General features: G+C 41.5%; 1 protein-coding gene across 1 annotated transcript in view; it reads left to right on the top strand.

Annotated features, from left to right (window-relative positions):
* Positions 1-16913, top strand: part of CACNA1F (calcium voltage-gated channel subunit alpha1 F) — a 365125-nt gene that overhangs the window by 112742 nt on the left and 235470 nt on the right. The window contains exons 8-10 of the mRNA XM_053695830.1: positions 421-524; positions 9927-10087; positions 14654-14737. Coding sequence (XP_053551805.1) covers positions 421-524; positions 9927-10087; positions 14654-14737 — 349 coding nt within the window. The remainder of the gene's footprint in view (positions 1-420; positions 525-9926; positions 10088-14653; positions 14738-16913) is intronic.

The raw sequence follows: 16913 nt of genomic DNA, 5'->3' as shown, positions 1-16913 counted from the left end.
ATTTTATATATCATGTGCAATCCAATATCCACTCTTTGTGATATGATATTTCTTTGTCACCATTCTATGTCTTAATACATCTATTGATCAGAAACTGATGTGCTGTCTATAGTTTACTTGCAATGTTTTACCTTAATTTATGGCATGGTATATAATCTTCTGCTTGCTAATTCTGCTTTATGTCATGATATATCATGATTTGTTTTTTTCATTTTATTTGATCCTTACGATATGAATCAGAATTTGGCATGCTATTTATATTTTTTGTCATGACATGATTTAAATAACTCCTCTCTATCTCTCTGATTTGTTTTTTAATTTTATTTGATCCTTACGATATGAATCAGAATTTGGCATGCTATTTATATTTTATGTCATGACATGATTAAAACAATTCCTCTCTATCTATCTGTTTTTCAGATGCAGGACGCAATGGGTTATGAGCTGCCTTGGGTGTATTTTGTGAGCTTGGTTATATTCGGATCTTTCTTCGTCCTTAACCTTGTATTGGGCGTCTTAAGTGGGTGAGTTTATGTATCATCTCTTTCTCCTTGGATTACACCAGTTTTGTGATTAGTCCTTGAAAAAAACACAGTATATTAAAAAAAATAAGTATATGAAAGATAAATGTTTAATTTTAATTTTGATAATGTTCGAAAGGATTTTTTTATGATTGTTTATTATCCATATGTATGTATATGTCTATAGTATAGGTATTTATGTTACTATGTTTGAATTGATGATGTATTAGTAGATGGATATGTGATCATGGCCAAATGACGCTATGGATGAATACTTTTTGTTTTTCTTCTCGTCTTTCTTTTTTGTTACCAAACTAAAAAAAGGAAACACGCTTTAAACGTGAACGAGAGTCATAGGACTACTAAGATTAGATACTGTTTTTTTTAAATACTTTATTTTTCGTGTGGTATACATGAACAAATAGAAAACAAATGACAAGTCAATTATGTGTAAGATGAAAGGAAGAAAATGCATATTAGATCCTCAACCACACAAGTTTTCCTTTTTCTCAAATCAATTCTCTCCCTTCTACTCCTCTTACTTTCCACTCCCAATTCTATAACTAAATCAAAAGTCAAGTGTGCAACATTAATATTACAAGAAAGCTAGTGGGCTATGTGCTCTCTCCCCTTAACTGATAACATCTCACCTTCTTCAATAGTACGTAATAACAAAGTCTCTTTAAGTGTCCTTCTCAAAGGTGCTCCATCTGAAAGAGAGTATCACCAGCCCAAGGTGAATAAACCCCCCCCCCCCCTTCTAACTTCTAACTCTGTCTCTCCTTTTATAAGATCTATCTGTTCTGTCCTCACTCTCCGGGGGCGTCACTCCAGGATTCACTCACTCAGTATGTTGTCCCATTCCTATTCTTATTGTTGTCTAAAAGATGTCTAGGTAAATATGTTCCAGTCGCCCCTCAGCTGCGCATTGAGGATGAAGTCAGAGTCTTTAAGTGGGTATAGGATTTGTCTTTGGTGTGTAAGGTCTAGCGTTTTGATGAAGGGTTCCCACTTGGTCACAAACTTCCTTGTCCTTCGTGTAATGTCCCCTTGAGTGTCTAGTTGTTCGTTTGTCATCTGTTGTCTTAAAGCACCTTTGAGGTGCGCCAGTGTAGGTGATGTGGGAAGCATCCATTGCCCAAGAATGAGTTTCCTAGCGTGTAGTATGACATTGTGGGCAAATTCCACGTGTTTTGTAATTTTGGGCTGTGAGTGTAGGAAGAATATCATTTCTGTCGTGAAACCTAATTTTACCCCAATACAGCCCTCCAACCATCTCTGTGTCATTCCCCAGAACTTAGTTAACTTTGGGCACTTCAGGATCATGTGTAGAATATTGGGATCCTTATGTGCACATTTTGGACACAGTCCTGTCGAGGTCTGAACCCATCTGTGAAACATTTTGGGCGTAATGTATACATTGTTGATCAATTTTGTATGGGATTCTCGTATGTCAGTCGATAAAGTGGCCTTTCTCACTTTCTCAAAGCTTTGCTCTATTCCCTGGTCAATGGTATTTTGTTCTGTCAGTGTGTTCCAGATATTCTGAATATGTATTTTGAGAGTGTTGTTGGCTTGAGATTGGAGGGCTTTGTAAGCATGTGAGATGGATGTCATCCCACCCCTTGTCAAGTTTAAAAGCTTGTAAATGTCACAATTGTTATCAGGCATAGCTTCTGTTCTTACTATGTCTTGCACATAGTGTCTCACTTGGAGGTAGGCAAAGTGGTGAGTGTTAGGGATGTGAAAGTCTTGTTGCAAGTCTCTGAATGCTCTGACTGTCTTCCCATCATCCATCAAGATTTGTTTAACTGCTGAGATCCCCCACCCCTCCCACTGTTTAAAGGGTTTCGTAGTTATCCCTGCAGGAAAGTTAGGGTTACCTTTTAGGGGCAAGTAGACTGTGTGTTTGTGCGAGACTTTAAGCGTCTTGCATATCTTCCACCAGGCCCTTATTGGATGATAGAGGGGTGGTATCTCCCTGATAGTGGGTTCTATCTGTGCGTGTGTCATGTGTGGTAGCATCTTTAGGGACCATGGTTTGATTAGTTCGGACTCAAGTGAGCTATTGGTGAAGTGGTTTTTTTCCACCAACCAGTCCATTACGTATTTGGCAAGGGCTGCCCAATTGTAATATTCAACGTTAGGGAGCCCAAATCCTCCCACTATAGGCTGGCATGTTAGTTTGCTGTGATTCATTCTGTGTTTCCTTCCCTTCCACAAAAAATTAAGGATTTCTTTATTTAGTGATTTGAGATCTTGTTTGTGTAGTAGTTCAGGCAACATCTGTAGTGTGTATAAGAGCTTGGGGAATAATATCATTTTAATTAACCCTATTCTTCCAGACAGTGAGAGCGGTAGGCCGTGCCAGTTCGCTAGTAATTGTTTAAGCTCCTTCAACAATGGTTTAAAGTTAGCGTCATACCATTTGGCAGGGTTCAGTGCTAGATTTATCCCCAAATATTTAAACGTGTTGTGAATGATTTTAAAGTTGTCTCTAAGGGGAATGGAAGGTTGTGTGTCATATAGCCATAGTAATTCGGATTTGTCTTTGTTTATCCGGTATCCTGATATGTCACTGAATCCATTGATAATCGTCATAACGGTGGGAATATTGACTCTAGGGTCACGTATGTAAAGCACCATGTCGTCAGCAAAAAGGGACAGGTGGATGGTTTCATCCCCTATATTAAGTCCAGGTGTGTCAGTTCTAATTTTTATCGCTAGAGGCTCTAATGCGAGGTCAAAGAGGAGTGGGGAGAGGGGGCATCCCTGTCTCGTGCCTCTCTTAAGAGGGAATGTTTTGGATGGCGTTCCATTTATCAAGATCGCTGCTTGGGGTGTGTTATAGATGGTTTCAATAGCCTTCAAGAAAGGTCCCTGCACTCCATATTTCCCCAGGGCTGTAAAGAGGTGATCCCAGAGCATCTTATCAAATGCTTTTTCAGCATCTACTAGGATCAAGCATGCGTCCTCCCCTTTCCTAGGTTGGTTTTTATTCTGCCTCCCCCAGAAATGAGCTAGTACTAATTGGAGCTGTCTCATGTTTCTAACTGCGGTTCTACCCTGTACAAATCCAGTTTGATCTTTGTGTATTAGTGAAGGGAGCACCCCCGCCAGTCTATTAGCCAGTATCTTGGTGAACAATTTGTAGTCCACGTTGAGTAGGGAGATTGGTCTATATGAGGACGTCAGTAAAGGGTCTCTGTCTGGCTTGGGAATCACCGTTATATTCGCCTCTGTAAAACGATTGGACAACCTAGCCTCCCCATCCAGTATTGCATTGTATAAGGATGTTAGTGTATCTGTGGTTTCTACTTTGAGCATCTTGTAGAATTCCCCAGGCAGCCCATCTGGTCCTGGGGTTTTCTCAAGCGGGAGTGCTTCGATCGCTTTACTAACCTCCAATGGGTGTATTGGGGCGTTAAGTTTTTGTTTGTGTTCTGCGTCTAGTTGTGGCAAATGTAAGTCTTTCCAGAAGAGGTCTTTTTTGTCTGGGTCAGTCTCTTGTGAGCTATAGAGGTCTGAGTAGTAGTCAATAAATGCTCTGTGTATGTCTGGTTCTTGTGTGAGAATTTTGTCGCCCCGTCTCACGGCAGTTATGGTGCTGGATTTTTTCTCAAGTCTAGTGAGCCTTGCCAGTAACTTTCCAGTACGATTGCCGAAACGGTAATATTTGGCCTGTAGCCTATTGTGAGCGTTAATAGAGGACTGAGTAAGATATGTGTCCCTGAGGGATTTTGTGTCTCGGTATTTTGTTCTGTTCGAGTCAGTGGGATTCCTTAAGTATTGGTTTCTGGCATTCAGCAGTTGGCGGAGGAGCAGATCCCCCCTCAACCTACGGGTTTTGGTTAGCTTGGCTGCATATGCTGTGACCACCCCTCTTAGAACTGCCTTCGCTGATTCCCAAAATAGAGAGATATCTCTAAGATGTTGGATGTTCAAATCCTTGTATCCCAGCCATTCCCCAATTAAATATTTATGTAAATTCAGGTCGTGATATAAGTGGACCGGGAATCTCCATCTGCGAGCCTGTCTGTGTGTTGTTGTGGTGTTTATAGTAATTGATACTGGTGCATGGTCTGATATTGTAATGGGGTCAATTCGTACATCTGTGACTCTGGGACAGAAGGAGTCCGTCACCAAGAAGTAGTCTATGCGGGATAGGGTAGTTTTGGACGGGTGCAGGCATGTGAAGTCCCTCGACTCTGGGTTGCGGTTTCTCCAAACGTCAGAGAGTGATAGAGTGTTCCTAAAGTTTTTGAGAATTAGGGTTTCCCTTTTGGAACCAGGCCAGGGACGAATTGGTTGTGGAGGAAGGTGCGGGTTTCGGAATCTATCCGCTGGAGTAAGTGGTGCTATGTTAAAGTCACCTCCTATAACGATGGGCAGGTCTGAGAACTGAATAAGTTGGGTTTGTATTTGGGTTAAGAAGTGTTTCTTTTCAGTATGGGGCCCGTATATGCCACATAATACCAAGTGTAGTGTGTCAACTACCAATTTGATAATTAGGTATCTACCGTCTCTGTCAGCTATCGTCTGGGAAATAGTGTAGTTTAAGCCTTTGCGAAATAGTACAGCAACACCCCTCGCCCTCCTTGCCTCATACGGTGTGTACAGAACCTCTCCCACCCAGCTCTGCTTCAGCTTCTGGTGTTCAGTTTGTGAGAGGTGTGTTTCTTCTAATATCGCTATGTCAGCCTTCTTAATGTTCAGCTGCCTAAGAATAGTTTTCCTCTTGATTGGGGATGTAATCCCTCCCACATTCCATGTAATTAACTTCATCTTATACTGGGATGGGTATCAGTCAAAAGTGTTGGAGAATACCTGAGTGTGGTACGTCTTGGTAAGCGCTTAAAGTGTGGTGCAGAGTCTCCCCAGCTGTCTAGTATTTACTTACACTCTGTGTATGTCAAGGTGTTTTATGACCCCTTTCTCCCGGAGTAACGCCCCAAGGTCACACGGATCCAGGCAGCTTTAAACGTTCACACTTCAAAAGAGAGACAAACAATGTTAAACAACGAAATGACAAACAGTAATCTCTTTTGCAAACAGTAGTTCCTCCTCCCCCCACAATCCCCAACAAATAAGGAACAGGTACAGTTAAGAAACAAGTATAACCCTTCTAAAGAAGAGTCCCCCCCCCCCCCTCACATTTTAAGGATACCAATTTGCATGACTGAACTTATAGTCTATCTGTGGTATTTCCTTCTGTGGACCTGCAGTGAGTTTCAAGTTGGTGGGTCAGTGTCTCTGCCCTCCCCAGCCTCTTGACGTTCTCTCTCCACCTGTAAGTGGAGATTCAATTGTTCTGGTGAATCAAAGAACAGTGGGCCTCTTGTTGTCTGGAGTCTCAGGCGTGCTGGAAACAATAAAACCGCTGACCTGCCCTGGTCTATTAGCTGTTTACAATATGGTGAGAATTCTCTCCTTCGTGCTGCCACTGTGGCAGAGTAGTCCTGAAACAAATAGATTCTCTTTCCCTCATATTCCAATGGGGATGTCTTTCTGTATGCCTGCAGGATGGTGACTTTGTCTTGGAAGCTGAGATATTTCACCATAACTTGGCGTGGTGCTTGGTTGGGTCCTCCCTGTTTCCTTGGGTCTCCCACTCTGTGCGCCCTCTCTGCTGTACAGGGTAAGGAATCCTGTGGGATTTTTAATAACTGTGGTAGGGTATTTTCTGCGAACTCCATCAGTTGCGTGGGTAAGATCGACTCCGGAACTCCCACTATTCGCAGGTTGTTTCTGCGCGATCTGTTCTCTAGATCGTCTATCTTAGCCCATAGTTTCTCATTTTGTTGTTGTAGCGTTTGAACATTGGATTCAGTCTCTCTGTGGCGGAGTTCACTGTCTGCAACCTTCTGCTCCACCTGTGTCAGTCTACCATTGAAGGATTTAACTTCTGCTGTAAGTGAGTCCATTCCTGACTGGAGCTGATCAATTTTCGGCAAAAACAGGGCTGAGATCTGGGAGACTATTGGATGGGTGTCTATAGTGTTGTTCAAGGGCATATCTTCAGCGGCCACTGCCACCTGTTGTATCTCTGCTTGATTCTTTCTCTTGTCAGAATTTTTTAATCTGTTCGTCATTGTGACGGTTGTTTTAGTGAAAGAGTTGTAATATTTTTGCATACAGGTGAGTGGGTTTTATAGCTATGGATTCTAGCCAGGAATAATGATATAGTATGTCTGTTACAGGGTGAGAGGGCAAATCCACTGAACTGTATGGAAACACTTAAAAAATACAAATCATCAGGTCTATCAGAAAGTTTGTAAGTCTTTTCTGCTTGGTGGGTGAGTGAGGGGGTATGAACTCACATAAGTTTAGCCTTGCATGTTACCAGAGGGTGTCACACTGATGCAAACACTGTGGCTGTAGCGGGGGTGAATAATCCTGTCAGCCTGAGGTGAGTCTCTTGGTGAGCAGTCCAAGAATACTGAGGCCTCCTCAAGTTGTTAGCAACCCACTCCTTTTGCTGTGTTCTTTTTTGTTTTTTTCCCGGCACTATTCTATGGGGGAGATGTGGTCCAGAAATGTCCTGCAAGCTTAACTTCTAATTGTAGATTGTCTATTCCCCTTTCTGCTTGTGGGTTTGCAGACTGCTACTATGCTTGGTTATCCGGTCAGCAAATAAACTCTTAGTCTCCTATAGTGACTAGCCTGGTATCTTTGGCTCTGTTGTGGAGCTAACGGCTGTATTTATAAGTGCCACCTCTTTATTCCTTTTTTCTCTTGTGCTTGCAGGTGTCTTTTAATTGATTTCAGCAGTGTTGGCTTTGTAGTTTCTTTCTCCCCACAGGTTCTCAGTGTGTCCCAAACTTTCAACTCACTTATGTGGAACCAGTTAATGCTGCAATATTGTGGTGTTATTGGGCCTGTGTTAACAGTTGTGATTATTAGACTGTAATGAGCAGCCCCACGTGGAGTACCGTGCACTCTCTCTCTATGCCCAGTGTGTGACAATATTTAACTTTTTAGTCCTCCTAATTAAGGTTCCCTCCGTTCCCTTTCACTGGCCAGCAATAGGATTCTAGTTTAGGGGGAGCCAGGAGAGACTCGTGAGGCTCAAGGGGGGCTGCAGGGCTCAACACCTGCAGCGCCGTTACACAAGATGGCTGCCGCAAGTTTGTTACGCCACTCACCGGTATCCGATACTGATGCGGCCGTCCGCTTCTGGCTAGTGGAAGCTAGAATCTGGCTCTCCTCGCTCAAACTGTGGCCCACTAAGCTCTCCACTTACCCCGCATTTACTGTGTGGGGCGGTCCGGTCTCTGTCTCTGATCGCCGCCGCGATCTTTTATAGTGGCTTGCCGATGGGGGAGCAGATCGAATGCGCTCCTCGCTTTACTTGTCCGGGCAGGTGTCAAGATGGTCCCCTGCCAAGGATTTCAGCTTTCCGGGCACTTTAGGTAGAAAAATCCCAGGTTTGTGAGCATAAACATACGGAGCTCAGCAAACCTGCGTCCTCTTGCTATGCCCGCCCACCGGAAGTCTAGATTAGATACTGTTTATTATATGACAAAGGACACAATTCATTTATAAGTTCTCTATGTTTTCTTTATGTCTCTTGTACTGTATACAGGACTGAAACATTCAATAGCGAGAGACTTATTGCTCAGTTGCATATAATGAATTGTGCAAATATCTTTACAAATAAAGCTTGCTTAAAAAAAAAAAAAGAAAACATCCTCTATGTAGGAAATACACTGTACAACAGAAAAAATAAAGAGAAACACAATTTTAAAACCAATATAACAATTCTCATATGTTGTTACAATGCTTAAAAAACAATTAAAAAAATATAAATATAATAAAAAAATATATAAAGGTCCTACTCTGTAACACAGCCAAGGGCCACCTATACACTGAACGTCTAACATTAAAAGTTATACAGCCCAAAATGGGTTAAAAATACTAATGATCTGACGTGTTTTGTGAGGTACACTCATGCATCACTTTCTCAGATATCACCTATATACTTACTTGAAGCTACAAGCTAATGGCACCAATTGCTGACCATTTTGTACCAAGTATTGTGTTAAATACATAAATTGTAAACCACATGGTTAAATAAAAAACAATTGTAAAATATAGAGAATTAAATTGTTCTAGGCTACCCCAGTATATCAAACCAAGTGACCCAGCATAAGGAGTGGGGCTAATTCAGTTTAAACAAAGAGAGAAAAAGATGTGTTTAAATATAAAATGTCTAAAGTATGAAAAATTTTACACTCTCAAATTCAAAAATCTGTTTAATCAGTGCCCAGGTGTGAAACAAATAGACAGGTATAAATATACTCATAGAATATTAAAAGCCCGCTGTAAATTAGATGCTGGTGTCTATGGCTACGATTTAAATAAAGGTCAAATAATGAATGCAGTACCCAAAACACTGATGAGGGGCGGGTACAGTCCATTAGGAATTCTGCAATTTTGGAGTTACAATGATAGTGCACGTTTTTTTTCCCCTTAGTTTTACAAATGGGTTTTATTGAATCTAGGGTAATGTCTTAAAAAGCTTCAAGGAAAATCAGGTATATGATTCTTTTCACACTTACAAAACAACCTCAGCATACTAATGTGAAGTAACTGCTGCTAAGAAGCGTAGGAAAAGCCTGCTATAGCTATATCATGGTTTTCATATTCTATTTATTAATATTATTTATTGTTTTATTGGTTTTAAGATTGTGATTCTCATTATTTTTCCTGTTGTACAGTGTATTTTCTACATACAAGATCATTTTTTTTTTCTTTTAAAACAAGCTTTATTTGTAAAGATATTTTAACAATACAGAATATGCAACTGAGTGATAAATCTCTCGCTATTGAATGTTTCAGTCCTGTATACAGTACAAGAGACATAAAGAACATCATAGAGAACGTATAAATGAATTGGGTCCTTTGTCACATAATAAGTAGTATATAATCTTCTTAGTAGTCATATGACTCTTGGTCACGTTTAAAGCGTGTTTCCTTCTTGTAGTTTGGTTATTTGTGTGTATGTGAAGTCAGATCCGTCTCTATTACAAACATATTATTGTAGTCTAGAGCAGGGGTCAGCAACCTTGGCTTTCCAGATATTTTAGAACTACATTTCCCATGAATGCTTAGTCAGCTTAAAGACACTTAAGCATCATGGGAAATGTAGTTCTAAAACATCTGGAGAGCCAAGGTTGCTGACCTCTAGAGTTTTGCAACATATAGAAAGAATTTTCTAAGTATTGATAGACGCACCATGTCAGCCAGTGTTTGGTGGAAAGGGTGTTTTATTTTTAGTCTATCAATGCTCTTTATAATCTATAAAAAGGGCGGAAAACAGTAGATTACACATAAATCATGTGTTTGTGTCTCAGTACCAGCAGATACCATCATAAAACTTTCTCCAAACTTGTTCCTTTTCAGTGAGTTCTCCAAAGAAAGAGAGAAAGCCAAGGCCCGTGGGGACTTCCAGAAGCTTAGGGAGAAGCAGCAAATGGAGGAGGACTTGAAGGGTTATCTTGACTGGATCACCCAAGCTGAGGATATTGAGCCAGAAGGGGAAGAGCGAGATGAGCGCCACAACCGTGAGTGTCATGCGCAAGTGGCAGCCTATAGAAATAGTTTGATGGTGAATACAGATTTTGGGGACATTAGTAAAACAAAATGGAATGTGATCTAAGGTTATTATACAATAACAGGTCAAGGAAGCCGACCAATAATGGTTACAAAGGTTACAAAGGTTATCATTGGTTCTTGCTAGAAATGTTGTTTCAACTGCGTTGTTGCCATGGCAACAGTGTGGCTGCAGCAATGCTGCTGATGGGGGCTTTTTAAAAACATTTAAAAACCCTCTCTAGAATGCAAAAAGTGAATCCATGCCCTACCTGTCCGTCCCATCTGTAAACTTAACCTGGATATGTAACACCAATTCACAACCATAACTGCACCTTACTATAGAGATTGTCAGGCGATACATTCTTGCACCTGGATGTCACAGGTGGCAACATGGCTGCGTGCTGGTTGCAAAACTGAGATTTGCGATATTGCGATCTGCCCTTGTCTGGTAATTAATCAATTTTAGTTTCTATTAAAGGGCATGAAACTCAAAATGTTTCTTTCATTATTCAGATAGAGCAAGCAATTTTAAACATCTTTCTAATTTACCTCTATTATCAAATTTGCTTTGTTCTCTTGGTATCTTTTTTTGTAAAGCAGAAGCGTAAGCTCAGGAGTGTGCACGTGTCTAGAGTACTATATGGCTGCAACTTTGCAAGAATGTTATCCATTTGCAAGTGCACTAGATGACAGCGCTATTTCCTGCCATGTAATGCTTTAGACCCCTAGCTAGCTATTCTTCAACAAACAATACCATAGGAACAAAGTAAATTGGAAACTTTTTTAAAATTTTATGTTCTGTCTGAATAACAAAATATTTTTTGGGGGGTTTCATATCCCTTTAAGTGGATTCAAAAGTGCAATAATAAAATGCTCCACTTGCTTATGTGTTGAAGTCCTGCTGAGTTAGGCTCTTGTGCCAGGTGGAATCATGTGCCCTTCCTGAGCAAAACACAGCAGGTGACTGACAAATACATACATTTGCTGCTTCTGATTGGTTACTTGCTTTGTCCTGCAATCAGGAGCGGCCGTGTATTTCAGCCACAAAGCACAGCTTTATATGTTTAACCTTATAAATACCTAGGCCTCTATTTATCAAGGTCTGGCGGACCTGATCCGACAGTGCGCATCAGGTCCGCCAGACCTCGCTGAATACGGAGAGCAATACGCTCTCCGTATTCAGCATTGCACCAGCAGCTCACAAGAGCTACTGGTGCAACGCCGCCCCCTGCAGACTCGCGGACAATCAGCCGCCAGCATGGAGGTGTCAATCAACCCGATCGTACTCGATCGGGTTGATTTCCGGCGATGTCTGTCTGCCTGCTCAGAGCAGACGGACAGGTTATGGAGCAGCGGTCTTTGTGACAGCTGCTTCATAACTGCTGTTCCTGGCGATTCTGAAGACTTGACAGAAACACGGGGCATCAAGCTCCTTTCGGAACTTGATAGATAGGCCCCCTAGTGTGGCACAATATTAAAACCAATTAGAGAAGTATATTATAAGATATTATAGACTGTGCCTTTAATATAAATTCGGTTCCAGTCATTTACTCAGGTGTAATATTACTGTGCAGATGGGTTTGGAGAATATCCAGTTGCCTGCAAGCATTATACATAACTTATAGATATTGAATCTGTGCTTGGTTACTCACCTATTTGCGAGGGACAGAGTTTCCCTTATCCTCCCGCATTGATTAATCGGACACGCCCACATACCACCCACACATACACCAACCATCCAGACACACCCACGACCACGTCCACTAACCAATCACGACCCACCTCTCCAAACATGGTTCCGCCCACAAAACAGCAGCGGCCTCCCCTCATCCTCCTGAGTCCCTAATACCCAGATACAAATGTTGGCAGGTTTACTGAGGATCGTGTGAAACAACGTCTAATTAAAACACAGGGAGAGAACTGATATCTCTGCTTGCTGCAGTCTTCCTGTCTGTGGTACATATGGTTAGTGGTGGTAGGGGAGAAGATACGAGGGTAAATATCTGAAGATTTCTGGGAAATAAAGCCTTTTTCACTTTACTGTCTGTTTTTAATGTTATTTATATAGAGACCAAAAATATTAGGAGAGAAAGATCTATTTTTTGTGATATCCTTAGTTACTATGTGTTGATTTTATTCTCCCTTGACACCTATGGACACATCCCACACTGTGATCTAATAGCATAGTCTGTTTAAGAACAGGATTAATGCATTTTTGTTTTTTTTAATTTGCACTGAGGCTAGTTATGTTCACACGGATCAGTGCCCACTGCGGAGTTTGACACATAGCACTATAAGTGCTAATTGCTTGCTGCTTCTTTATTACCTGCGGCCTCATATAGCATCTGACATAGCTGCCGCTGGTGTTTGAGTTATGTAAACATCATTATTGTTTGTGTATAAAGCACTGAACTGCTAATTGTGACTAGGCCGCATGGTCTCTTGTAGGGAGCAGTAGCATTGGCGCATTCACCCAACTTTATTTAACATGCAGTAGTGGGCATTAGTGTTTCATACAGTTGCTAATATATATTTATGTGTAGATTTATTATATTACAGTAGTTATTTTATATAAAAAGGCGAGTTTCAGTTCAGGTGTTTATAAACTACAGAAGTGTTCAGGGTGGGTACTGTGGTATTTAGGTAGGGTTGCCACCTCAGCCATTTTTTCCTGGACACTTATGAGTTACACATGCTGCAGGGTGTGCAGAAGGCAACATGCACTGCGCACCTAAACAGCACACAAATAGTGACCCTGGACTGCACTATACATGTTCCTCTCTGCACACCCTGCAGCATGTGTAACTCATAAGTGTCTAGGAAAACATGGCTGAGGTGGCAACCCTATATTTAGCTGATTGGGAGAAAATGGAGATTATGAGATTACTTGAGTTAAAACCTATTAAATGTTCCCAAATCAGCCCTTTTTTTGTAGCACTTATTGTGATGCTTACTAGAGAGTGTGGTTGTCACCGATAATATTGCCTCCACGTCCACCATGCCCTATACCCACCAAGGTGAATGCTGCAATGTTGTCTGTGCAGGAATGTTGCAGGGAGAACCCTTGTGTGTCTGAGAAGATAGAAATCTAAAAGGGACTTGAAACTCACATTTTTTCTTTCATCATTCACATAGAACATACAGTTTTAAACAACATTCCAATTTACTTCTATGATCTAATTTGCTTATTTCTTTAAGTATTCTTTATTGAAGAAATGTGAAGCCACCAATCAGCCTTAGATATGCTTTTCAACAAATGATATCAAGAGAATTAAGCAAATTAGACAATAGACATAAATTGGAAAGTTGTTTAAAATTGCATGCTCTATTGAAATCATGAAGGAAACATTTTGGGTTTCATGTCCATTTAGCTATAAAATTCCCTTAAAACAAGATAATTGGTTGTGACATTCTTGCACCAGGTTGTGATGCGCATTAAGATCACTGCACACAAAATTCTTCCCTGTGGAACTGTAGAAAGTGATCTTGAGGTCATGATATTGCCTCTGGATGTCAGGGTTTACATAACTCAGTTAAGTGTTTAAAGAGCATCCTTTAAATGAACAGAAGACCAATTGGGAGTTACAATACTTAAGTAACTAACCACCCCAATGTCTTTATCCTTGTTGCTCCTGGAATCAGTGTAACTATCTGAACACGGATTGGCTGCTGTGCAGGTAAAAAAAAAAGTGTACGTAAGTTCCTGTAAAATAAAATGGGAAATCACTCACTCTGTTTGCAGTCTAGTTGTCCTTTGCACAGGATGTAGGGTCAGATATCTGCACCAGAGCTGGGGTCACTTCCACATGCGGCTGTTGTTATCTTGGGCCCCCAAGTAGAACTAACTAAATAGAGTGGACTTGCCTTAGGAACACTATCTACAGTATCTACTATAGATAAAGCCAGACCTAATGCAGCCAGTCATAACTTGTGTGCCTTTCGAAAGTGAAAGTGTCTAAGCTGGAGCGCTTTCTCTGTGGCCCTAATGTGGACTGGGAGTGGAAGCCAATCAGATTGCTGCCCTTGCAGATTAAGACATTTTCCCCAAACCTGTGGGACAATACAAACTTGTACAGAATTCTTAAAGACAGTGTGAAAGATCTTCATTGTGTAACTAGCAATGTGCTGGATTGTTAGGAGAGATCTTTAACTATAAAAACCCCCATAGATAAATCACACTTAAAATGGTACAGGGAAGCATTAGAATATACCAAATCTGCCAGGTGGACAACTGTGCAAATACATGAGTAATTGTTCTTCTGTAAGTATTGTGACCAGATATTTTTATTGTCCTATGTGCAGTGCAGGAGAATTCTCCAAGGACCGTGGTGTGAGACCCGATAAGACCTACATGGTTTCTGTCAGTTTTGCGTCACTGTTCATCCAGACAGTTCTTGTGTATATTGTCCTCTCACAGAACCATCATGCCTTTTTGCGTCACTCCTGTGTTTCTTTTGTGCAGTATTTGTCTGTCTGTTTAGTTTGGTGTATGTCTGTCTCTCACTTGCAGCCATCCGTCTGTCTCTCACATGCAGGCGTCTCTCTGTCCGACTTGACTGCCAGGAGGAAGGGCCGACTCCAGTGGTTAATGCATCCAAACCATTCCTCAGAAACCCACAGTAACTCTCAGCCTTGTGTTCCCAGTGTTTGTGATCTAGTGGCTAGCTCCTATGAGTGGTTGACTTCATGACAGGGGCACTCAACTTGTCCCCATATCAAGTGTTATAATCAACAATATACATATATATATTATTAAATCATTTGTAGAGTATAGAACAATTTGCCTTGCTAGGCATTTTATAAACCTGACTTGATCTCAACCTTCTAAAAACTGACATATAGGTAAATATTTTTAGTTTTGTCTTTGCATTGACTCAACCTCTTTTCCTTCTAAATACAGGGTGAGTCCACAGCTGCATTCATTACTTGTGGAAATACAGAACCTGGCCACCAGGAGGAGGCAAAGACACCCCAGCCAAAGTCTTAATTACCTCCCCCACTTCCCTCTACCCCAGTCATTCTTTGCCTTTCATCACAGGAGGTTGGCAGAGAAGTGTCAGAAGTTTTTCGGAGTAGTTCCTTAGGAAGGGTATCTGCCCTTCGGGATGGAACTGGAGTTTTAAATAGTCTTGTCAGCCTCTCAGTGAGAGCATTAATGAAAGTTAGAGTCTGGAGTTGCAGGGAGGGTCTTACTGCTAAACCATCCAGGCTCATATTAACAGCGTTGACGAGTTTCGCTGCCTGTTTTCTTCACTCAAGTCAATGTCAGAGGCTCTGCTACTATCTATCAAACTTGAAGAACCGTGTTGCTGTTCCATGGAATGGATTCCGGTAAGATCGTTTCATTTTTACACACATTTTAACGATAGAAGACAGGGTCTCAGTGGGACTCCTTTATCTTTATGAAATCAAGGGTTAATATTTCCTGAGGGGGATTATTGAACAGTGGGGTCTAGTTAATCATGTTTGTTATGTGATTTTGACTGCATATGTGTAGGAGACACTTTGGGCCCATAGGCTGATACGGAGCATACAGGTTATAGAGCTGCGCAGTTTTATTAAGCTGGTGCTCTTTTCCTTAGCAGGGGCGGTCCTGCATGAGGCACCATGTGACTGGGAGTAGTAACGTCTTGTTTTCCATTTCCGATTCCTGACTAGGAGCTGTGGAGAAGAGTTAATTTCACTACTTGTCTGGGTCATAGGAGGTGGTGAGAGCCCCAGCCATTGGGGGTTTAAGGTGCCAGTTGTTTTTTTGGGGCTAAAAAATTTAGCTAGAATTATGGAGGATTCTTATATTCTAGAGAATTCCTCTGATACAGAATTTGATACCTGCGTATATTGTGAGGAGGCCCGGGTAGACCAGCCCGCTCAATTATGTTCCGAATGCCGCAATAGGGTGTTCTCTTCAAACAATGTTGAGATGTTAGAGACCACTGAGCTGTCTACCTCTGAGGATTCCTTGTCCCGTGAGGTGCGTTCCCTAAAATCTTCTCCTACACACGCAGTTCCCCTAAGTACCATTACTCCTTCGTCTGAGGGAGACTTTTTTCCACTGGAGATTACTGCACGTTTTCGCATGGCCATCTCTATGACTTTAGCTAGTTTGCCTCTTCCTGCTACATGCAAGCGAAGGGTTAATCCGTGCTCTCCTACCCATGGGCCATCGTGTAAAATGACGATTGTGCCCGATCAGTCATCTGGGTATGCAGTTCCCTCTGAGGCTTCAGAGGTTGAACCTCCGGGGTCGGAGTCGCCTGATTTGACTCCTCCGACTGAGAAGGATTTGGCATTTAGATTCTGAATGGCACGCCTACGTTTACTTCTGATAGAGGTTTTGGCGATGTTAGAGGTTCCCAGTCCTGATCCATCAGGTGGATCTTAGTCCTCTAAATCAGATAAAGATCTTGATTAGACGAGTGGAGAGGAGGATCCTCTTCTTTATTGCCTATATGTATATAGTTATAGAATCCCAGTCCCGAGCTCTGTGGGGGGTTGTGTTGTATAACAGGCAGGACCTGTTTGTTTTAGTTTGCACACCCTTTTGATGTCCCTTTTTGTGCGTTTACATATTTTTATTTCTAATCCGTTTTGGACAGTTTTTGTTTTAGAGCTCGTGGTTGTGGAAACTCTTTTTAGGAAGAAGTTTCGTCACTTAAGTTGTTTTTGGTTATATCGACTTTGATGATCGTGATGGTTGGAGTCTTCCGATGGAAGCTTCTAGGTCTCTGTTCGGGGTGATGATTCCCTCAATTATCTAGAGATAAAAATGTAAGCCTCTAAGCTTATTTTCTTTAT

Source organism: Bombina bombina, chromosome 12 (genome assembly GCF_027579735.1).
Source record: "Bombina bombina isolate aBomBom1 chromosome 12, aBomBom1.pri, whole genome shotgun sequence".
NCBI classification, from domain to species: Eukaryota; Metazoa; Chordata; class Amphibia; order Anura; family Bombinatoridae; genus Bombina; species Bombina bombina.
The sequence above is the reverse complement of the archived record's forward strand: the minus strand, read 5'-3'. Positions and strand labels throughout refer to the sequence as shown.